The sequence below is a fragment of the Agelaius phoeniceus genome, chromosome 3 (assembly GCF_051311805.1).
Source record: "Agelaius phoeniceus isolate bAgePho1 chromosome 3, bAgePho1.hap1, whole genome shotgun sequence".
Classification (NCBI taxonomy): Eukaryota; Metazoa; Chordata; class Aves; order Passeriformes; family Icteridae; genus Agelaius; species Agelaius phoeniceus.
In genome coordinates this window covers 86,044,400-86,068,803 of record NC_135267.1, presented here as the reverse complement: position 1 = coordinate 86,068,803, position 24,404 = coordinate 86,044,400, and the positions used below count along the sequence as shown (strand labels likewise).

The 24,404-nt window shown below is 38.5% G+C and overlaps 1 protein-coding gene across 2 annotated transcripts in view; it reads right to left on the bottom strand.

The window, feature by feature from the left end:
* Positions 1-24,404, bottom strand: part of ZFAND3 (zinc finger AN1-type containing 3) — a 135,247-nt gene that overhangs the window by 8,554 nt on the left and 102,289 nt on the right. For both annotated transcript variants that reach the window (XM_054628890.2, XM_077175804.1), the window contains one exon: positions 11,086-11,256. In XM_054628890.2, the coding sequence (XP_054484865.1) occupies positions 11,086-11,256 (171 nt within the window). The remainder of the gene's footprint in view (positions 1-11,085; positions 11,257-24,404) is intronic.

Genomic DNA, 24,404 nt, shown 5'->3' with positions numbered 1-24,404 from the left:
TCAGTGATAATCTCAGGTTTCATGCTGGAAGCATACAGCTCTGTGATATCTCTGGTGCTATGTAAGAGTGTTCATGAAATTCTACAGATTCATTTTGTATTTCTACTACTGGTTTTATACTTAGGAGAAAAGAAAGGAGTAAGAATTTTTTTTCTGTTCTTCCTCTGTTTTGCTCTCTGCCATGAAGAGGGTAAAGCAATGTGTATGTATCTGCATTAGAGACAGAAAAAGCATTTGTGGAAAGGACTGCCCAAGAAGTGAATGGAAGAACTTGCATACGAAAGAGAGAGGACATAATCTTAATACTGTAGCAGCCACTGGACAGGTATGGTTAAAGATTCTGCAATAATTCTTCCAATTGCAAGGAAAAGACTTCCAAGGAAAAGATTTCCAAGTTTGGTCATGTATAACCTGTGTTTCAAAGTTGTTTTCTGTCTATTTCCTTTAAGATCATAAGCCTGGGAAGCTGCTTTAGGGAGCACACAAGAGATGCAGTTTGGCACAGTGGAGACCCTGCAAACAAAATATGTTTTATCCCAATTTGTGCTAATTTCAAATACACTTTCCTATTCATCTGACTACTTGCACAGAAAGATGTCAAACTATTTTTTCCTACATTGAATGTGACAAATTTTGAACAGAGAATTCATATCACTTCAGGACAAAGCATGTGCTGCTTTTTAGGGGAATTTTTTTGATCAACAATTCTTGAGGAGATTCTACACAAGGCACTACTCTATTCCTTGTCTTTGGAACTAAGAAGAACAACTCAAAGTTTCCTCCTGTTTCTTTGAAGTCATTGTATTTGGAGTGAAAAAAATTAGGATATGGCACTCTTCTAGACTCGATTCTTAACTTCTACTGTAGTGAACACTAATCCCAGAGAACTAGGGAAAATGTTTAGGAACAGAGCTGAGGTTTTCAGGAAATTATTTCTGAATTTCAAATAATTCCTAATCAGAGTCATAAATACAGCACATTTACTTTGTAACAGTAAATTGCCATTAACAAATGTTTGCTGTGTCCCAGTTCCATCATGCACCAGAAGAAGATGGTGGTTAAGTAATTTGAACTGGACCAGATATTTTTCTTGTTGTGCAGAACTCATGCATTTGAGAATAAACACTTCCACATCACAACTTCTACACCCACAACAGATTTGTAAGTTAAGGCTGTTACCTACTGGGGACAGACTATCAGAACAATTCAGGTCCAGGAATATTCCCACAGATACTCCATGCAATCAATACTCACTTCTAAAGTGCTTCATACCTCAGAGGTCACTGACTTACCCAGTGGTGACAATGGCATCTGTAGGCTCCCCTTCTGACCTTATACACTGTCCCTGGCTTTTGGCCTCAGCTTTCACCCACAGCAGTCAGGCACAAGCAGCAGCTGTGACACCACAAGCTCGCTCTCCAACCCCACAACTGTTGGGTCACTGCTCTTGTGTAATCTCTGCAGAACTGGGCTCTGGTCCCAGTTCATCTGTGATAAAGATGCAACTTCCCAGAAATTAGCATTTTGATTTGTCATGTAATCTGTTGATATAACTGGAAGAAACATTTTTCACCAAAGACTTGTGCAATTGTTGAAACACAAAGGCAGGGAAAAAGCCCCAAATAACCAAAACCAGCTAAACTTTAATTTAACAAGAGAATTTTTGGAGAAACCATTTTGCTCCAAACAACTTACAGCATCAAGTGAGGTATCAGATAATAAACATCAATGATCAACTTATTTGAAGGAGGGGAAAAGTAAGGTTCAAAATTAAAAGTTTAGACTTCAGGTAGGTGAAGAGTTTCCTTATTTAAACAATTGTGTGACTTTGCAATGGCATATTCAAGAGGAATTAGTATCACTGCTACACTTGTAAAAGGAATATTCATTGCCACATTTGGATGACCAAGAACACACTGAAATAATACTGCACCTCCCAAATCATTCCTAGTTTCACAAGGTTATGTGGGAAAATCAATCCAAAGAACAGGATGCACAGTAAAAAAGCAGAATTATGTCAAGAAGGCCTCCTAGTGTCCAAGGCAGCTAATGAAGTAGAGGTAACTTGTACTAATAGGTGACACTATCACAAATGTTAGTACTGCTATAAAATTAGATCTTCCATGGGTTATACCAGCTAATCAAGAGGCATTTGTTTCCTACTCAACATATTTAGATTTGAGCAATAGACTCTCTAGATTTGAGTGGTGTGAAACCTTAATTAAGTGTCCTGAGAAATGGCAAGTGGATGACAGAGCTCTCCTAAGGTCAGAGCTGGGGCTTGTGCAATATTTAACACTTTAAAAAGAGCTGTGTGAGCTTTAGTACTTCTAGAATTCTCTACACCAAACCCACCTGAGCTTATACACTTCTCCCAGAAGCTGAGGATTTAATTAAAAGCTGAAGTGTACCCAGAAAGTTAATTAAAATAGCAAGCAATACCTAGTGATTCAATAATGTATGTGTGTAATTTTGTTTAGCCCAATGAAAATGCAGGAAAGATAAGGCTACTAATAAAGAACTGGAATGAATAATGAAAGGGTCTGTACTAACATCCAGTATGTGTGGCATTAATTTTCACAGGTCTCCTGGATCCTGCATGTATTTTGACTTCATCACATGCTGAATACAATTGAAGGTTTGACTTTCAGTCAATTTCCTGAGTTGTATTACTTATGCCCTGGGTTTCAGTAGAGGTTGCACCATAGTGATCTACAGTCTGAGATCAGCTAGGCTGGCTGGCCAAACAAGAAAGATGCAGCTCTACTTCTTTTAAACCTAAATAAAATGTGCTTTATGTCTTCATTCCTTATTTACACCTTCTGTTCAGGGTCTCTTAGATTAGACCTTCTGCTCCATGAAAGTCTTCTGTTACTGTAGCCTCTTGCAATCTATGTCAAGAGTAATTCTTCTAATCACAGGAAAATAGAGCTCCATTCAGAAGTCCAATTTACACCACAAAGGAAAACAAATGCTTAGAGCAATGTACACTACCACCATTCCCTTTTTTTTTCTTTGGTGTAGACTTACAAAACATTCCTGGCTCCTGCTTGTTCAGAATATGGCAGGACCCCCATACATGACTTGTGCCTGTAACTTGCAACACTTTCATCAACTCGGGAATGTTTAACAGCTCTGAACACCTCTGAAGGCATTTGCATTTCAATACATACAAAGAAAGATACAGTAAATAAATATATTACCTTTAAAAACTTACTAAATACTCATATGTGATTATAATATCCATTGATGCAGTTTCTCAGCTCTTGAAACTTTCCTCCAAGGCCAGTAAGACTTAATACTAAAAGGTCCTGACGCAGACTAATACTATTCTTTTTACTTTTGTGAAAACTGATTCACACTGATCTCAATGCCATTTCCTTAGGACATCAATATCCTTAGAACATCCACATCAAGTAGTCTCAAGTCTCAGTACCTACCTTTAACACCCTCTTGTAACTGAATTACATAATTTAGGGCCACAGGTGGTATTTTCCTCTAAGATAAGATTTTATTTAAGGGGAAAAATACTCTAGCTCCTGGAAAGAATTCTGACTTTTCAAGCAAATTTAGACAATTCCTTTCAATTATCCTTTTTCTCCTCCCAGTTCTGGTACAGCAGTTGTGGCTATGTTCTTTCCCCACTTGTGAATATCTTGGACTTTCATCAACAAAATTTACATTCATTGCTACCTAAGCCTTACCTTAACTAGCTGGTAATGTTCCTTCAGGATTAATCAGATTATTATGGCATATTTTTGGGCCTTCTGTGTCTACTTCAAATATCAAATACTAGTAGAATCAGTACTTCTGTGTACAGCTGTTTTTAACATATAGACATGTTTGAATCATTTTTAAGGGGGACTTATCTGTCTTTTTTTTTCCTAAGAAAAAAATGACTCAGAGACTGAGCAAATACTTCCCTAAAGGTACCTGGAAAAGAAATGAGATAGTCTCAGATAGCTTTCTATGTTCAAGTTCACTAGGCCATGTGTCTCTTCTGCATAAATGACAATTAAAAAATTGTATCATCTTTCCCTTTATGGATACACTTCACTCTTCTGTAACTACAATACAGATATGTAGGGAAGAGATTTAATGTGGCACACTTACAAAATGCTGATTTTTCACCCAGCACTGCAGTTCCCATTTGAAAACCCCAGAAAGTTATATGCTGATGGACTTACTACATCAGGAATGTCAAAATAAAACCACTTTTTGTTTTTAGAAGGAACAGCCTAACTTGTTTTACTTAAGGAGGACTTGGGGACTTAAGAGATGAGCAGCCCATTTCAATTACATGGACTGATTGGGACTACAGGAAGGTAAGGAACAGGCTCAGTACATATTACTAAATCAACACTGCCAAACTTTTGGTAGCACAATGGAAGAAATCAAAATCAGCACATCCTGTAAGAAACCCATGTTAATTGAACAAGCCGGAGAATTATACTGGAGCCTCTTCAAACAATATTTCATGATTCCTAATTATAAGGAGCATGAACTCCATTAACACTTTTAAAGCTGCAGACAGCTTTTCTGAAACCTAGACACTAAAGCATTTTTCTGGGTCCTACACTTGGAGTCTAGGATGCACCAATTAATCAACTACTTCATTTCCAGTACCTTCAGAATACATACTAGAAAAACCAACATTAGTTAACAGCTCCTATTCCCCATCCATTAAACTGGAGTCTTGGAATAACATCTTCATAAAATACAACAAAACAAACCCCCCTCCCCCCTCTAAGTTCAAGTTCAAACTACAATAGACTTTGTGTTTTGTTGGGTATTTTTTTAATACTTGCAGCAATATAAGGTAAGATGCTGGACATTCCTGAAATGGCTGAAGCAAAAGAACTATTCTGGGAGCAACTCCCTTAGGAGAACAGCCAACACAGGACAGCTGAATGTGGCACATCTTACAAGCTGACAGTAAGACTTGCCAGGGCTGTAGTAACCAGTCACTAATAAGATTTATTTTAATACTTCTTACTGAACTGGCTGACTCATACTCTCCAGAAGCACTGTGCATATTTCGTCTCAATCAATGGAAGTACATCTGTTATACCAAGACAGAATCATGCCCTGAAGCCATTTTGGCTTGTACCAGATAAACCTTATCCATCTAGAAAGTGAATTTACCAGCACCATTACAAATTCTCCTCCACAGAAAAAGGTTCCATGGAAATGGAACTATGATTTAATATATGACCAAGTTTTAAAAGAAACATTAGTTTCAATACATGTTTGACAACTTTGTATAAAGATGGAGCATCTTATCTATTCAAATTTGTTTCTTTTTTTCCTGTTTTTCTGAAGATTATTTCTAAATTAACTGAGTAAATCAAATCACTCCAAATTTATTTTGGCACAATCCAAACAAGTGCTTCATCTCCTGTATTTATGGACCAGCAGTTCTGTTATCCAAGTTAAGAATCTGCAGCTGCTTTTCTTCCACTTTTTTGATTACTCAATGACAGTGAGACTTGCTGCCATTTTATCTGTAAGTACAGTCTCTGCTGTGTGGATGTATTTTGTTTCTGCTAGTGCTTGATAGGAGTCTGTTTTTCTCTCCCTCTTATCTCTGTGCTTAGACCAAACAAAACAAACCAACAGTAACACCAAGAAAAGAATTTCAAGAGATTGTTATAGATTTATACAGAACTAAATGAAAAACAGGGATGTGAAAAATAAGCACAGTAACTAGGAAGGAAATTTATGCCCTTCTAAAGGAGCAGGCTGTCGTGGGTCACGTGCTCCACCCTCAATTCCAGGTGCTCAGCACCCTGAGGTGGCTCTCTGGCTGAGTTGCAAAGCTTGACTCTTGTTTCCTGGCTCAGTCTTATTGCTGTAGAGGCCACTTGTGAACTGCATCCCTTCCAATCAAAAAGCAGACAAACATCAGTACTTGCCAACATCTCACAAATTAAAATTGCAAACCACCACATTCTGCCTTCACCTCTGCCTGAGGTTAGTGCTCACAGCAGCCTCCCCCAAGAGCAGCAGCGAGTGCACAGCTGTTAGGCCAGATGCATTCCAGGAAATTGTAGCTTCTTACAATATAACCTAGGCCAGTAAAATTCCAAGAAAAGCTTTCTTGTCCACACAGGCAAGAAATATGGCTAGCAAGCGTTTGATCATGTTTGCAACATGACTGAGCAATTATTTTTCAAGTGTGATCAAGCTGGAAGGTTTCAATGTCTTCCTGTCCTCCTAAGTACCCCCTCTGGCCCAAGAACAGGAAAAACATGACAATTCCTATCTGAGAAGAACACAAACAAATGGCACTGCTGCTGGAAGCTGCAGCCTGGCTTGCTTTGCAGGGCCCATTATCTCAGGCACCCCTCTGATCGCCAAGAGCCAGGTGGAGTCTGAGGTACAGACACACCCATAAGGATGTGGCCAACAAACACCAAAGTGTTCTACACAAAAGCTGCTGCAGAGCTGGCACCCTACACTAATTTTTCTCTAACTGCTGACTAGAATGGATCATATTTCTCATGCAATTCCAAAAACAAGATCACTGAAGAGTTCTGCGTGTTGGCTTGGTACCACAGACCTAGTGCTACCAGAACTGCTTTTTACTGTAAAACTGTAAGCCTCTTTCATAAAATTAAATTTTGCTTTCTGTGCAAATAGTTTCTATAGAGTAAAAGTTTACAGCTCAGTGTCTTTTAAAACTGTACGTAACTTTATTTAGTAGCAATATACATCTAGTCAAGCAATTAAGGGCAGGCCTAGAAATTTATAGTGTTATTTGCAACTAATCAACCTGTATTTTTTACAATACATTTCCAAAACTCAGTGTTTTATAGCTACTTCCACTCACACATTCAGTGTCCCTACTTTTGAACCAACTCTCTGGTAACCATCCAGTTATGACACCACTGAGGCAACAACTTCTTTTTCAGATCAAGGATCACAGGCGGTTGATTTCAGAGTGCTTGCAAAAATGCTGTAACAGTGTAACTGGAAGAGTATGATTCCTGCAATTCTTTGATGATAAAACTGACTCCTAAATTTAATATTAAATAAAAATTATTTCAATACAATCATTACCCATTGTAAGACACTGAACTATTGGAAGGGCCAAACTAGAGAACACTGCTATCTGCAGGACTTGCCTACTCTTACAGTTACCTACAAACAGTGCACAAGAAGCTGATTTTGTTTTAGTGGTGTTGATACAAAGGTTATGCCATCAGAAGCTCAAAATGAGAATTCATTTAAAAATTTCTCTTTCTCACTGGAGCTTGCAAAGTGCATCAGCAATTAACAATTCCTATCACTTCTCCCAGTTTGCTGTGTGAAAAGGCTCAGAACTCGTCTTACAAATTGCTCTTTTGAAGATCAAAGGGAAGCTGAATTTGTCTTGTGTGTGCTCTGGATGAGTTTGTAATTTACTGGAACTTTCAGAGGAGGTTTGGCAGCACACTCGTTTGACAGCCCCGGGGCACAGGATTCAGGGGAGCTCTGTGACTCTTCCCTTCTGAGTTCCTTCCTTAGCTTTAATTGGCGCCTCATTAGAAATTAATGAAAATGACATCCTCTGTTCTTCCTGCTCCGGGCGTAGAATGCTACAAAAAGACCCATCACAATTCATAACACATTCAATTTATACAGCAATGGCTCTTAAGCATTATTTATGAGATGTGAATTTCTTGTCAGCAGTTAGTAACTTGAACACAGTGGAAGGAGAATGAAAAAATATCTTGAGAGTATGTGTGTATGAAAACAAACAAATCTCTCTACATCTGAAAAATGTTGTGTTTGAATTGCTGGAACTCCCTTCTCAGTAGTGAATTGTTGGTTCTTCACAGCAAAGCCCTGCAGCACTGTCAAATCTGTCTAAAATTCCATGTAGTGTCAAGGGAACAAGCTCAGCAGCATCACCTCCCTCTGGACAGGGCTTACAGGAGACAGGAGAGCCAATACAGCAGCCTCCCAAAGATCTCTGAGCTGATGTAAAGCACCAGTCACTCTCTCTGTCTCCTTTCCAAAAAGGCTGTGCCTTGTTGGACAAGTTCCAGTTAAATGGATCAGTATTTGCAGATACATCTACATTAAAACACTGTTCAGTATGTATAAATTTTCCTTTCCACTATGTCTCACTAAAAATCTCACTGGAGGATTCACCAGGACAAATCATCAAAAAATAAGATGATTTCCAGTACTTTTAACATTAGGACAAGAAGATACACAACAGGAAACAATTAAATTGTTGGTCTGTGGAGTGAATTTGGATTTTAACAAGACTGTTTCAGACACAGCTTTGGATCAACATTTTTATGCTTTAAATCCTTTTTCCTTACATCCAAGCAAACACACACATTCATCATTCTGAAGATGGTGTCTGCCTTTTTATCGATCCTGATAGCAGATTTTCTCTTAATGTTTAAAACTGGGAGGAGTTCCCCCCATTCTTTCTCATTTCTTTAGTTCAGGATTAAGATGCCAAGAATTTAATAGCAGTGATTCAAAACTCAGTTCAAACAATGTTCTATGCTGACCATTACTTTTGAAGAGTGTATGTGCTTATTTTATACCAGTTGATTCTATCTCATCACCTCCACCTGACCACACATCATTCATTACCTGTGCTTCACATTAGGACAGAAAAGTATAACCCAGTCATGTGGATTTAGGAAACATTTTAAACAAAGCACAATTTGACAGATTTGTTCTACTGCATTTCCATCACGTCCTCCCAGGGTTTTTGAATGGGCTTGTCATTCATGACCTAAAGCAACCTAATTTTACAGACAGCAGGGCAAGCTAGCAAGAATGGTTTCTCAGGCAGCATCTTTAAAACTGACCAGACACATGCTGCTGATCATTGGTAAAGCAGTTTGGGTGATGTGAAGCTGAGGTGCCCAGGGTGGCTCAGTGGTAGCATTTGGCTTGCTTCTTATTAATCTGACTATTAAAGGTAAGTGGCACAGGGTATGCCCACATTGACATCACATCAGAGCAAAGATAACACACCCTTACTGCACACAGTATTAATGAAACACTGTAACTGCATAGAAACCAAAGATTTCCAGTTTTTTCAGCCTCTTGGACACATGGAAATAGACTCCTGCCTTCTATTTTCTCATTAAAAGTACAGAATAGAAATGTTTATAATCCAAACTATAAACTGTGTAGGATGTAATACAGGAATGCAAATTTTCATCTCCTCGCTTATTGCTGAGGAATTCAGAATTTTTTTCACATTCATGTTTTATTAACACATTTTATGAACTTTAACAGAAGTATTTCCATAAAGCTATATATATCCAGTAGAAGAAAATTAAAGAATAATTCCTACAACATTTATATTACAACAGTATTGAATTATGGAACCACTTCATGAAAACTTGAGAGGAACCAGCTAAATGTATCTGTAATTCAGTTTACAGAAAAAAAGGCAGGTCTTATGTAATTTTAAAAACATTACTGATCAATGAAAGGGCTTTTTAAAAGTTGCTTTCAACTTAATTGCTCTTACATAGCTCCAATATTGCAGAATGCAGGAAAGATTAATGATGTTACATAATGGTTAAGCAATCATTTTTCCAATCCACCCCAAAATTCAAACTCTCCCACTATTTGGGACCATTCTTCAATTTCAATCAGGTGCCTGTGAGCAGGCTCAGTTGTTATATACTTGACAACAGCAGACCAAGAACAGAAATTCCTGCCTCTACCATGCTGAGCAGAAAGAGCCATACCAAAATGCATCATTGATAGCCCTGAATTTCTTCAGTTTGATAAAAAAAATGTTACCAGACACTTCAAAGTATCCTGACACATGATTTCCATAACAGGAATTTCAACATTATAGCTACTGATTTCATGTTTGGTGGCTTCACATATCATGTAAGTTCTGTGTCAGTGCTCCAATATCAAAACAAAGCCTTATCTCATGTCCAAAAGAGCCCAACACAATAGTAATCTCTAGAGCCTGAGGACAGACAGATGCTGAAGAAGAGAAGAAAGCATAACCCAAAATCTTTGCAGCTTTCTATCACTTCTCCTCACTTGCCATTTGGTATTCAGTATAGGATTAACTGTCCTTGTTAGTACCTTAGCCCACCCTTCCTCTCCACACTGCTGCTCAGAAGGACATGCCTTCTCTCCAGATAATGGTTTCAACATAAGATGTTATATTTGACAGGTGCAACGTGAATTGCACCTATCATTTGTGCAGATCCCTTGGAAATTATCCCCTGCCTGAGACACAATGGAGTAACTGAAACAAACTTCTCCAAATATATCAATAAAACCACTGTCAGAGAGTTCAATGCAACCCTCAATACATGATTATATGAAAAAATAATTAGCAGGTAAAACTACCACATGCCATTATCACTGGGTCTAACAAGCACATTTAAACCAGATAAGAACACAATTGTTCCATGAAGGAGAGAGCATCTCCTTTGGAATCCAGTCACATTAACATGTTCTGAATAATGTTCTGAAACATTATTGTTTCAGAAAGATTATTTGCATTTAATGTGAAACCCCAAATTAGCTGCCTGCATGGGATTATTGTCTTCAATTCAACTGCCTGAACACTGTCATCAACTTTGGAAAAGCCAAGTTGGATGATTTTAAGTGTATGGCGAACAGTAAGTCTTCCCCACACAAACTAAGTGTGAGAATGGAAATATTTTCTGTTAGAGGGGGTTTTTTGATTTAAGTTTTCAGTATTTATGTAATTATAACATCCAGAACCAGCTACTGACCTATGCTCCTTTACACCCTATAGAAACCTTCTTTGCATATTTATTGATGTGCTTTGTGCTTCTTCTCCTGTCAAGTGGGTATGATGCCCTGCCTGCCTTACAGGGAACTTCTGAAGCTGAATTCATTAATATCTGGCATCTCTTGAGACAAGGCATCACATTAAGGCCAAAGTTTTAAAGGGGAAATTTGAGGAACTAATTATAACTTTTTGCTACCAATGGAAGCTATAGCTTCTGTTTAAAGCTTCTTTGCAAGGTGAAAAACACAAATGTTCTCTGTATTTCCACGTGTGACCCAGACCTGAGCACGGCTGCGTTCGAAAGCCGGGTGCTACTGCCGAGCTGTACTCACCACAGCGACACGATCCCAGCTCCTGCTGTACTAGTTCCAGTTTTGTTTGGCACTGGAAGCATCGACGTCTACTCTTCTGTTTGGATCGACTGGTTTCTTCAGGCCTGTCATTACTGTCATCCAGTAGCCGTGGCCGTTTCACAGGAGAAGCCTCACTCTCCGACTGTGAATCTGTTGTATTCACAACAAATATTTTAGGAGAAATATTAGAATTTCCTTGCTGAGGCATCCCTTTAGACAGACTGAAGGTATATTGCTTTCAGCTGGTATATTGCTTTCAGAGGTATCACAGCAAGCAGTGTGATACCTCCCATTCTATAGCATATGCATGTTTTCTTAATAACCAAAATGAGCATCAAGTAAAGGACAAATTATCTTTGTTCCCTGTAAGAACACCTCCTGCTATCAATACTGAGTATAAAGTGAACTGATTAGCTTCCTTCCAGCCTTGGCTGGGTCATATGGAGATACATGTAGAGCATACACCATCCTGAACAATTGCAGGCTTCATCTGTTATCTCGTTTATTTTCTCCTGCACCGCCTTCGGTGTCCCCACACAAACTGACTGAAGTGATTGAAAACAACCGAGCACAGGTTTGACCTATTTCCTCCCTGGACAGGAGGGGGATTTTTCAAGCACAGCATGTAAATTGTATCTCTTATGACTGAAGGCAGTACATGAAAGCACCATACCGTGGTTCCCTCTATTTTCACATGGATAACAATTTAAATGTAAATTAGTATACACCAACAATACAAGCCCAAACAAAATAAGCATGATCTGTACATACATCCTATAAATTCCAAATGCCCAGCCATTTCTAAAGTATTAGTCAGAATACTATTTGCATTAATAACTTCATAAATTTCAGCTTGTAAGAAAATGGTGTGTGGAAAGCCTTTAAGAGTTAAAGTTTATAACAGTCTTACTTCAGGTAGTGTAGTGCCTTTTTTTTTTCAGCCTTTCTTATTTTTTACAATGGAGAGTGTACTGACAAGGGTTCTAGAGTAACACATGGAATGCACATTACTGACTGAACAGTGAGAGGCCCAAGCCTGGTTTTTGTGGCATGTCAGAGACATGACATTTCAGTGGATCTGCTGCTCTGCAAACCAAGTCAGGTCAGAAAAGATATTTTCCCTTCCCAGATCTGTGCACAGTAGAATCTGTGCTGTATTTCTTTGTATTTCAAACTGCAAATAAATCTAATCCCAACTGTACTAAAAATTAAATTGTTGGTTGCAGTGCTGCAAGGAGCTGCTGAAAGACATTACTGTAATCAGTCAGTATTCTACTGCATGACGGTGAGCAAGGAAAAAAAAAGCCCATTAGCTGAGTTAAATCCCTTTACAACCAACATTAATCCAACAAATAACAGGCTAAATCTATCTTTTTGCCAGGATGGTAACCCATTGAATATGTCTGTACCATTATTCTGAGATTCCATTGCTTATGTCTGCTTTGTGCTGTCCTGGATTAGGCAGGAGAAGGTAACTGCCATGGATACAACACTGTCCATAACCTTGATGTGTCAGCTATCTTACCTGAGCCACTGCTGATCAACATCATGATTTTCCTTGAGTAAACACCTAAACGAGTCAGACTTGGAATACATGGTAGCTTCTCCCTTTGGGGAGGCTCTGTTAACTTCTCCTGGCTCCTCACATGCAATACAGACTAATTCACGTTTCTTACCTGTGTTTCAGCCCTTGTGGCACAGTGTTTTTCCTGTTGTACCCCACTGTTCACAGCCATTACAAATAAACACCTTGCCTCACTGGGGCCTATGTTGTTTGTTTCTGTCACACTGCTCTTAAGATATGCTGAAAATGTGCCTGGCTTTCCAACAAGTATAAAGCTTCTGTATCTCACATTTCATAGAAGAGTGAACTCCTTTCTGCACTGCATATAGGTGATAAGTTTTTATTAAGCTGCAATGATTTTATCTGATGTGTGCCTCAAGACAGCCACCTTTTTGATCAGTGTCACAGATTACAATTTACACCTTACAAAATACATATATTAGGCCTAAACTAACATTCAGTACATAATGTACTCCACCTCTGCATGCCTGGCTGTGCAGGAGCCTTGGCAAGGAAAAGAACGTAGTGCATAATGCATTAATACAGCTATGGAACAACTAGCCCTGTCTTAAATCTCTGGAGATAACAGTTCAAGGGAAAGATCCTCTGAACAGACTGCCGGACTCCCTGAACAGAGATCCAACTCATGTCCCATGGACACTTGTTTTCAGAGTGCCTAGAACACCAGGCTGGGGTGTATAAGGACACCCCCTCCAACAGGCAGATTCTGTCCTGTGAGCTGGCTGACTCAGCATGCAGTAAAACCTGCCCCAGCCCACCCTGCTGCCCCAAATGGAAGATGCACATCATTTGCAGTTTATTCACTACTCAGATACACTGCCAGTATGGAACAGCTGCTCCCCCCCCCCCCCCCCCCATCTTTGCCTCTGGAAATATAAGCCATTCTGGTAGTTCTCAGAAGCAAATTTGGTATTCTGAATTACGCTGATGGAAACCATAGTGGGCTGCTGATCCTGAAGTCCAATTCATGGCGTGAGTCAAGCAGTGTCTAATAAGTTAATGAAACCATACGCCTTAATGAGAAAAACAGCTACCTCAAGTCAGGCTAGTAGTCCTACAAATGAAAATACTTAATCATACACTTTCAGTTAATTGGTAATGACTAACTGAATATTAGCATGAGTTGTTCATTATCATAGAAATTATAGATATCTCATTTTTTACAATGTGTATCTCTCTGCCATAAGCTAAACCACTTAGCGCTGAGGCAAACTCAACCTGGCTCTCAGGGACAGCACCATCTCTCTGATCACTGATTGCCCAGGACCTTGAACACAGGAGTCCAAGCTAACACTCATCACAAACCAGACCCACAGCTCACACACTTCCATCTTCCCATGGGCAAGTACAGCAAGCAAGGAGAAAGCACAGAGCAGAAATTAGACCTCTTAGAGTCAGTCCGGTGTGGATTTCTTCCAGATCACGTTGCTTTTCATGATATGACACATGCAGTACAGGACACGAGATACATCTTCCAGCACCTGGAATCTTGCAACCTTAAAGTTCAAAGATCTGATAGCAAAATGAAATTGCCCTACATAGCTTTACTACCTGGAGTGCAACTGAAGAAAACCCCCTAGGAATACAGGCTGAAGTGCTGCAACCAGAATCAAGAATAAATGCCCAGCATGAACCTTTAAACAACCAACAAAGCCTACAGAGAAGAGGATTCTCTCAGCCAGTGACTGACAGTGGCTTTTCTCAGAAAGTTGGTTAATTCAACAACAGTTACTTCTTTCTTTGCTTGTAAGAAACATTTTCCATGCTCAACTTACATTTTATTATTGCACCTAAACCAACAAATACCCAGTCTGAGAGAAAAACAAAAATGCTCTTCTTCTACCCACAGATGTAAAAATCATAAAACTTCTCTGTAAAAATGAACAATAAGGATTAGAAATCCCCAAAATTTCAGGAAGAAACTACTCAGCAGAGTAACTGCCATTGACACATCCCCACTGCAAATTTAATTCTGAGTTAAGAAGCAAGGATTCTTCTGATATCTGATGGTGGAGATCCTTCTAATTGTGAATCAAACTCCCATTTGAAATGAGAGAACAAAGAAGTTCAGTTAGGCAAGGCTGAAACTGGAGGCTTGTCTGGAATCAATAAGCAGAGCAGTGTTCTTAAAACTCTTATGTCATGAACAGAGACTTATCCCTCACTGTCCCTGTTCTCATCTTCATTACTCATATTCTCCCCTCAAATTTTTTCCAAAAAAATGGTGCCTGAGCTGATTTTCACTCCCTTACTCTCCAGCCTTGGAGGAGTTTGCAGGCTGAATGCAGATGGCATCAGTTCCAATCATGATGGCTCCTCCATGGCATTTGGGGGGAGAGTGGGATGCTCTAGGCCCAACAGAGACATGGGCTAACAAAACTTAACAAGGAAGGAGGAAGAATGGAAGAGATGGGAAAATCATAAGAAAAAGAGGAGCTCTCCTCTGCTGCTGCTTTGTTCAAGATGAATCTGTTTAATCTCTGGTTTCATGACAGCTTTTGAGGCACTCAATCAGGTTTTTTTCTAATCATAAAGAACCCATCACACAGACTGGCATTTATGATCTCAGCTGTCTGTGCAAACACCAGAACAAGAAGTCTTTAATGAAACCTCAAACATTACTGCCATCTTCCCTGAAACTATTTTAGAAGCAGCTTAAACTGTTAAAATCTCTGTCCATGAAGAAACTTGCATAGTCACAGACAACAACAATGTAACACGGATTAACTAAAATTTAAGCAATAGCTTGTTGCCAATTTCTAGTTGTTTTTTTTTTCTTTCTTTTTTAAAATTCATTATTCTGTTCTTAGATGAGGGATTACTTAACTGGCTGGCATGTTGATTATGCATTAAAAATTTCATCTAGAAAAAACTGCCTCCATACAAATCTTCCCTATCATATTTACCAGAATCATAATTTAAAATAATCTCTCTAGTTCAAATGAATCTAAAATTAACACAGTGGTTCCAAAACCCTTTTGTTTGCTGACTATTAATAAAGAAACAGAAAATCAAGACTAACACCTCATAAGCCAAGTCTGACAACTGTGACCGCCTCAGTCCCTCCCTGTTGCTGCACAGTGCTGTGGAAAATGTTATTCTGAAACTCTGATATTTCATTGAAATGAACATCTTATCTTTTCTTCTCACACAATCGTGACTGCATCTCAAGGCTGTGCACCTCTTTGGAAGCACTACCAATCATAAGAAATGTATTTCTTTTGTGAATTCACCTCAGTTTTTTTTAAAACACTACAGATGTCTCAAAAATATCTTACATAAGCCCTTTGGTAATATTTAACCACACAATCTCTTTTCTAGTATCATTGCAGGGCCCTTAGCATCATTATTTCACCGATTTATTTTTTTCCCCTCCATAGAGTTTAAAAGCAACAGCACTAAAACTCAATGTCCCTAAACAATGTGGAATAGAGAGACCACATGGGAACAGTCTCTACAGAACTCACATCCCATCAGTTGCTTCTTTGCCTCAGGAGGCTCTCCATGAAATCACACTGGAGACTATAAATAACACCCATAAGTTGTATTACATAAGTTATTATTTCTCATCCATCACCAAAACCATGCAACAGTAGTTGTTTCCAGCTCTAATGAGTAAAAACAACCAATAAAAACCCCTCACAACTTTCAGCCTAGCTGTTTGAGACACATTAGTGGGACAACTGCTGCAAAATGTTACAAATCTGAAACATTACTGATGTGCTTCAAACTCTTGACAGAAAAATTCTCCTTCCCGCTTTGCAATAGAGCTAAGAAAAAGGATTCCATAACAGACTTGAAGCATTGGATTAATTTAAGAAAAACCCCCAAAACAAACAATCAAACAAACAAACCCTCAAAAAACAAAAAAGGAACTTAGCATGTATACTGCTTTGGGTAGTATAGTAAGTGGTATTTTCATGTTCAACAACAGCATGGCTTCATTTTTCCAAAATGAGAGCTGGCACACATGACATGTGTTGCTAGAAAAGAGGATATACATATACATGTATCCATGTATGTGAGGGAATGGGTATTAATTATATGATTTCAGGAAAACAGACAAGTGTGGGGATGTAACCATACATACAGTTAGGGTAAGATTCCACTTGCACATAAGAAAAGGCTTTCTTACTGTAGGGGAGAGCTGACACTGGCATAAGCTGCCCAGGTGGGTTTGTGGGGTTCCATCTATGAAGGTACTCAAAACCTGAGTGGACACAGGCCCCAGCCTGCTCTAGGTGACTCTGCTCTAAGCAGAGCAGAGTCTCCTGAGCTCTCTCCTACCTTCAGCCTTTCTTACTTCTAAGATTCATGAACAGGAAAATAAAATTAAAAATTTTATACTAATTCCTTCCCACCATTCAGTTTTTGTTCTCCTTTAAACCCATATTGCCAGTATTGTCACCTGGAAAGAGGAAGTGTAACTTAATGAGGGTTCTAACTACCATCTCTAATGAAACAGAAGAGACTAATCTAATGAATGCTGAAAATGTATGAGAAATAGTGAACTACATAGGCATCTGCATGCATTTTAGCTAAGGTATAATTAGAAAAAGTGTGAAAATGGTATTATCCTTTCCTGTCAATAAAACTCATAATTGTTAAATTTTGTGAAAAGCTAATTAGTTTTCATCTTGCATTTAGGCTCCCATAGTACATCTGCTTTACATTTAAGTTTTTGCATTAGTTCCCCCGTACTCTCTGATGTCAGCATGTCTTTAGTTAAACGAAATGTTAATTTATTTTCTCAAACATTTGTACTTATATACCAGATTGATTCAAACAAGCACATATCTAAATGTATTCAGGCACCTGTACCGTACAGTTCCTTTGATGGATTAACTTCAGGCATTTCAATTAGTTAGAACATTTCCTGAGGCAATGGCCACCTCTACTGCTGCTGGCTGACAGAAGGATTTTGTTTGTTTAGAAAACTACATGAGTGGGGTTCCTTTCCTGAATTACACCCATGGGAGAAGCCTGAAAACCTCCAGAGCCACAACAGTTGAGTTTGTGAAGAGAGAACAGGTTGGACATTCCAGGCCTGCTGTTCATCTCATGCTCCAAGGGTAAACACCTGAAGAACGTGTTTAAGAACAGCTGCTGACAGCAACATCATACACACTCAGTGACTGCTGGTGTGTACAGGCATGAGGCAGAATTCTCATTGCCTTGACTGCTGGGGGCAATTGATGCAGGGTAGAAACTTGATACTATTCTAAGGATGCTAAGGGAAGCTGGTTTAGGTTGTTGGTGGGGGTTTTTTTAATGGCTCACAAGCAGCATGTCATCTTCATATATTCAGACTATTATAAATAATGAACCTTGAAAAGGCCAGAAGAGAAAAAGGGCCACGACACTAAACTCAAAAAAAATTACAAAAAATATTTTATGGTGTCAATTTGAACTTTTCTCATTATTAAACAATGTACTTTAATAGTACAGGGCTAGGGCTGGGAGAGGGAAAAAGGCTGATTCTGGTGACACTTGAAGTCAGAGAACAAATGACATCCTAAGTGGCCTGAATAATCAGAACAGGATTATTAAGTGAAAGGATAATGCACACTACAAATAGCTAAATGGAAGAACAAGACACAAGTAGAAAGAAAAAAGGCATAACACTAATACACATTATGAAGAACCTATGAAGACAGATCATGAACATCCTGGCCATTCCTCAGCACCTGTAGACTACTTAGTAGTATTCAAATATGCACATTTACATATCTGAATATGTATGTAGAAATACACACAAATAAGCTCACACTGGTCCTGATAAAATAGGAAACTTGAAAGCATTCAGCAATATCATAGTTTTGCTTTTGCTGACTTTAATGAGAACCTTCTTTTGCTTTGTGAAATTCTCTAAAATATGATTAGCAAGAATAGATAATGTTATAAATATTTCATATTTGCTACTCAGCTGCAGTGTGCATAAATAAGCGGTGCTGCTCTGCTTCCAAATCCTAGTGGTATACTCCAGCTATGTCCTCATCAATCAGATGGTATACAGTATTCAGGAAGGTAATTCTTCAAACTAATAGCCTAAAACAAGTTCGATATAGAAAATATTTGCTCTGTTATTTTTCATTCATACACAGAGTTTGCCTTAGTAGACCCTTCCCCCATTGGTATAATGAGGGTTTTCCAAGGCTAAGAGAGATATTCAGAAGAGGAATTGTAAAGAACTCTTGCCTGCTAGCAGTGAAAAAAATACTTACCAATATTTATCTTTCAAAAAACTAATTTTTCTTTTAAGTGCAGAACTTCAGTGATGTCATTAGTAACAGAAATCTTGCAATGAGAGACTATAGCTCCAAGGATTGTACCTGATTAATGTCAAGGAAAAAACCCTAAGAGTCCTTATATTTTGATAAAAAAATTCCTGAATACATTTGTGAGAAAGTACATTTTGAAATGTACAGCTAATCCATCTTCAAACTTGGTTTTAATTCCATTACTTTAAATAAAGCTTAATGATTCATATTATATAGTTTATATTTTGACTGTGTTACTTTTTCTAGCAATTTTTTTTTTTTGGGGGGTGGGGGGGGAGGGGGGAACAACCAACCCTGGCAGAGGACACAATTCCTGTACACCTGGTTGGTGTCTACAGTACACCAGAAGTCAGAAGTCAGGCTGGTTTACCAGGTAGTTCTTACTGTTTGGACAGCTTCTACACAAACCTGAACCAAAGACCAGGGAGAGGAAGAACAGATCAGTGAAACTTGGAGGATGCAACAGTACATACACTGTCTTGTATCTTATATCCAGCTGCTTTTCAATCCTCTTTTGCTCCAAAATTTGGTCTCATTAGTTATTAGTTATTCCTCAAAGTTCATGTTATGGAAATAATTTGGAACAGAAACAGAAAAAAGACATCATTTGTATGTTCATGGAATTCTCACACAAACAACTTCCTCACTTTCTAGGAAGTTACACTTTCCCTGTGTGTGTTCAACAGACTAAAAAATACTTCCAAAAGGCTTTTAAATTACCTTCATTTATTTTTGAAGTCCTTATGAAAACTGTGATCTAAATGAAAACACTGAAAACTTGTTCTTAGAAGTTGTCTGATGCTCACTGAAATAATTAGTCAGAATAGAGATCTTCAGGAAGAGTCAGATGAAACCTTTGGGGCACTCACATCAAAAAGTACAGCAGGAATCTGATCATGGATTTGTTCCCTGCGAGTTACATGTGTTTTAAAGTAGTAAGAAAAAAACAAACCTGAATTAAAAAGTAAATGTAAGTGGCTATTTGTTTCAAATCTATTTCAGGCCAGTTATTTAATGCTTAATTTTAAAAATCCCCAGTGCAGTAAAGTAACAGTTTTAAAATTATAAATTATAAGTTTATAATTATAAATTTTAAATTATGTGTATCATTTGCTAAAGCATACCTGCAAGGAAGCTGTCTGATCTGAACAGATCAGATCAAGATGCTGACTGCTGAGGTAAAATCAATTCAATTCTTCAACCTGACAGGAGCCAGGCCTTTAAAGTTAATGATCTCAACTATTCTTTGTGACATTCTCCATATTGTCAAAATTAAAGCAAACCCTAGGCTCCCCAAATCCTCTTCCAGTAGAGTGTAGGTGAGAAATGCAAGACATACAACCCTGATTTCTTTACCCTTGAAATTGAAGGGGATGTGCTTTGTTTAAAGTTATGAGATGCAATTTTTCCAGCAGTCTCTGGTTATAAAACAAGGAGTTCAGAGCTGTAGGGAGAGCAATGTTAAGTAAGGGCAATAGATGCATATTCTTTCATAGTATACACCTACTGTCAGAGATCACTCAATTGACCGTACAGATCTTTAGAGTTCTGAAAACTAAACATGGCATGAAACCACTAAAAAATAATCAAGGTAAAGCTGTTTCATTTTAACCAAAATATACATAAAGGACATAATATTTGCTGTTCAGTTTCAACAAACTCAAGACAAAATTCTTTGTCATAATTCCCTAAGACTTTGGTAAAAAGAGGTGGCAATATCTGAATTTTAAAAGACAATGACCTTTTAATTGCATAGTTTTGTATTTGGCAACAATTTCACCAACCAGACTGAAAAACATCAGCCCATAGAGAAAATGTAGTGAGAAAATGTTGAGGGCAGCAGCACATGTTTTTTCAGGACAGGAGAGTCTCATTTACAAAAGCACAGGTCATTCATCAGCTCATGGCCCAAGAGAACACTGCTGCCTGGACTGCTCTCCCAGATCTTTGCTTTGCATTGACCATCCCAACCCTCCCACCTTTCCAAGAGTCTCTCTCCTGGCTCTTCTCCACAGAGCTTGAAGTACTTGAGGCACTAAATGCTTGCCTGTACTTCCAGTCCTCAGTTCTCATTAAGTGCTACAAATGCTACTGAGGTTAGACTAAGTATCTCTAAAGACTCACATCGTATTTGTTTTCCATTAGTGTCACTGAAAAAATTAGGTTGGAAGGGATTTCTGGAGGTCATGCAGTCCAGCCTCCTGTGTAGTGCAGAGTAAAACATCAAAGAAATTGGATCAGGTTGCTCAGGGCCTGGTACATTTTCAAAAATTTTCAAAGACTAAGACTTCACAGCCTCTGTGGGTACCTGTTCCAGTGCCAACCAGAGGGGAAAAATCTCTCTTCCCTTAATCAGCCAGCTATACTGTTCCTAAGACAGTTAATCCAGACAGAGTTTATTCCTATCATCTGCTACCTCTAGTTTGACATTCAAAATAATTTCCTTATTGGCTGACAATTCAATGTGAACTCCTCTCAAGAGATCATCCTGTCCTACTGACCCAAGTACATTTTCCTCCAAGTTGTTCTTTTTGATGGGATTCAGAATTTGGAAATGAAAACAGATGAAAAAATTGAAACAAAAGCAGCAAAGAGATAAAGCCATGTGAAAGCTGAGAAATGGATTTACACAAACCAAGAAAGTCTTAAAGGGGTTATTTAGTGAAGAATAAAAAAGTTTCAAGGGCTTATCTGAACTGTACAAAGGATAAAAGAAGACTAATTTGGGTGATTTGAGAGGATAAATAAAGACAGTGGGAACAACAGTTTAAGCACTTGGAGGACATTTTTTGTTAGGATGCTGAACTTGAAATGACCTCAGAGAGCTGGGAGTACTATGAGGTACTCAGAGGTGTGTGTGTGTCAGCACCTGCTGGGAGGTCACACAGGCCAGGAGGCCCTTCTTCCCCAGCCACAGAGAGATTCTGATTATTGTGTTTTACTTCTTTTTTACTGGGTTGGGGTTTTTTCCTCTCCACAAGGGAAAAAATGATTGATTCTTATAACCTATGAACCTCTGAATAACCAAAATGTACCTGAATTATTGCACATTTCTGCCACTCACACCAGCATATACCAAATCCACACCAGCATATACCAAATTTCTGCATGACATAGTGTCCTGGCTTCCACTGGAATTTTCTTCCTAGTAGCTGGTACAGTGCTGTGCTTTGGATTGGGATGAGAATAAACACTGATGTTTTAGATGTTGCTAAGCAGTGTTTACACAGAGTAAAGGGCTTTTCAGCCTCTCACCTCACCCCAACAGTGAGAAGGGCTGGCGGGCAAAATGAGCTGGGAGGGGACACAGCCAGGACATCTGACCCCCACTGTCCAAAGGGATGTTCCATACCTTATGGTGTCATGATCAGCATATAAACCAGGGGGAAAGCTGTCCAGGGGCTGCTGCTCAGGAACTGGATGGAAAAAGTTGGTTATTTCTCTCTCATTTTTGCTATTTTCCTTTTTTTACGATTTATTATTTTTTTTTTCATTATTAAACTGTTCTTAAACCCAGGAGTTTTCTTTCTTGGAGATCATGTTCAACTGCCTTATATAGTCTTAAGAGAATTGATCTCAGTTAGTGTGATTTTTGGGACTATAATGTTATAAAATAGGAAACATTAATAAGCATATGTTATCATGCTCATCTATTTATCTTATTCCACAACATTAATTTTATTTCTTGAGGCCAACAGTCCTTTCAAGAATGACTACAACAGACTGGTAAGTAAAAGGAGTTAATCCTAAATAAAAATTACTGGCATGTCTGTTAAGTATTTGTAATTTATCTATACAGCATGTGAAAGAGGGCTTTCACAGCCATGATACATTTTTAATCCCTTTGGCCCCCTCAGCTATCTAGCTTCCTCACTTGATGATCAATGCAAAGAAAAGGTACACCTAGGAGCCACTAAATGTGAAAGTTAATTTCAAAGTAATACTGTGAAAAGTTCCCATTCATCTTAGTTTAGTGTACTTTAACACAGCAGCAAAAATATTCCCATCCTAATAGCATAAGATGATAGAAAAATAATCTATTTATTTTATCTTGCCTGTGCCGAATAGACAGGGACAGAAGTCACTGTTTTCATATGCTGTCATGCTGCTGCACGCCTTTTCATTTCTGAATGCTGTGTTTTTTCCACGACTTGGAAGAAAATTCTCTTCAAAAGTAAACAGCATGAGTGATTAATGTAAGAACTATGAAGATGCTTGCAAAACTTCTGTTTAGTTCAAAGCAAATACAGACTAAAATTCAAGGCATTTTTTTCACTGCAGTTTAGTAAAGCAATGATTTAGATGTCTAGCACAGAAATGTGCTAGACTGTGATAGATAAAAATCAAGAAAGACTTTTTTACCAAAAAAAAAAAAAAAAAAAAAACATTATTGTGTGCTTACAAGCCCTTACAAACCTTCCCAGGAACAGCTGAAGCTTTAAACTTAGAGGCAAGGATCATCACAGCTATAGCTGACTTTTAACAAACTTTTTGATGTATTGACCCCAAACCCATCTCTTTAGATTCTCCAACTAACTCAATTAGTCTAAAATCATGGGATGCCTTCAGTGTAAAAGAAGGTTCAGGTGAATCATATCCACTATTTTTAATGAACAAGGAGGGCTTGTAAAGCTGAGAAAGGCAACAGTGGAAATAAATCATAAAATTAGAGCAAGTCCTTAATTTTGTTTACTGCTATGACTATTATGATCCTTACCCTAGGAGGATTTTAATCTACAATAATCATAACACTTTGAGAAGGCTCTTAGGTAACCAGGAGGAGAGGAAACCAATCTGTCCATCCAGATAGACACGGGAGCATGGAACAGGCAATCCAGCATGTCACAGAAGTAGGCAATAAGCTGAGGCAGTAAAATGCCATCACCATCCATCATCTGATCACAGTTTGGTGTCATCCCCCAGCCTCCATCAGCTCCTGCCACATCAGTGCCAGTCCCAGGCACTTCATCCTGTTTGTAATTGCTGATGAGCAGCAATAAGGCCTCCATGCCTCAGCTCCTGTCTGTTCCACTTCAGCACCCACCTATTAGGTTGTAACTTTTATTTACAGCCTTGCTTGATGTGCTGCTCTATTAGTGCAGCTGGAAACTGAGCAGAGGGAGGGGGAAGAGCGTCCCTAATGGGCACTATTATTGCTAGGGCTGGGTGATTTACTATGCTGCTCAAAGGCTGTTCTATCATCACTTTCCTGTTGGTGAGAGAGCCCCAAGAAGGCTGGATTTCAACACAATGCCCTCCAGAAGTCAAACACTAAAGAACACCTTAAGAGTCCCTTGAAACACCAATGAAAAACAGACCTCAAAGTTGGTTTAGTGCTATAAAGCCCTCTTCAGTAATCTTTTGTGTATTTTTTGCTCAGGAGCTTAACACTTTGGAGCAATTAAAAAAGAAAATCTAATTAGTGATGTATG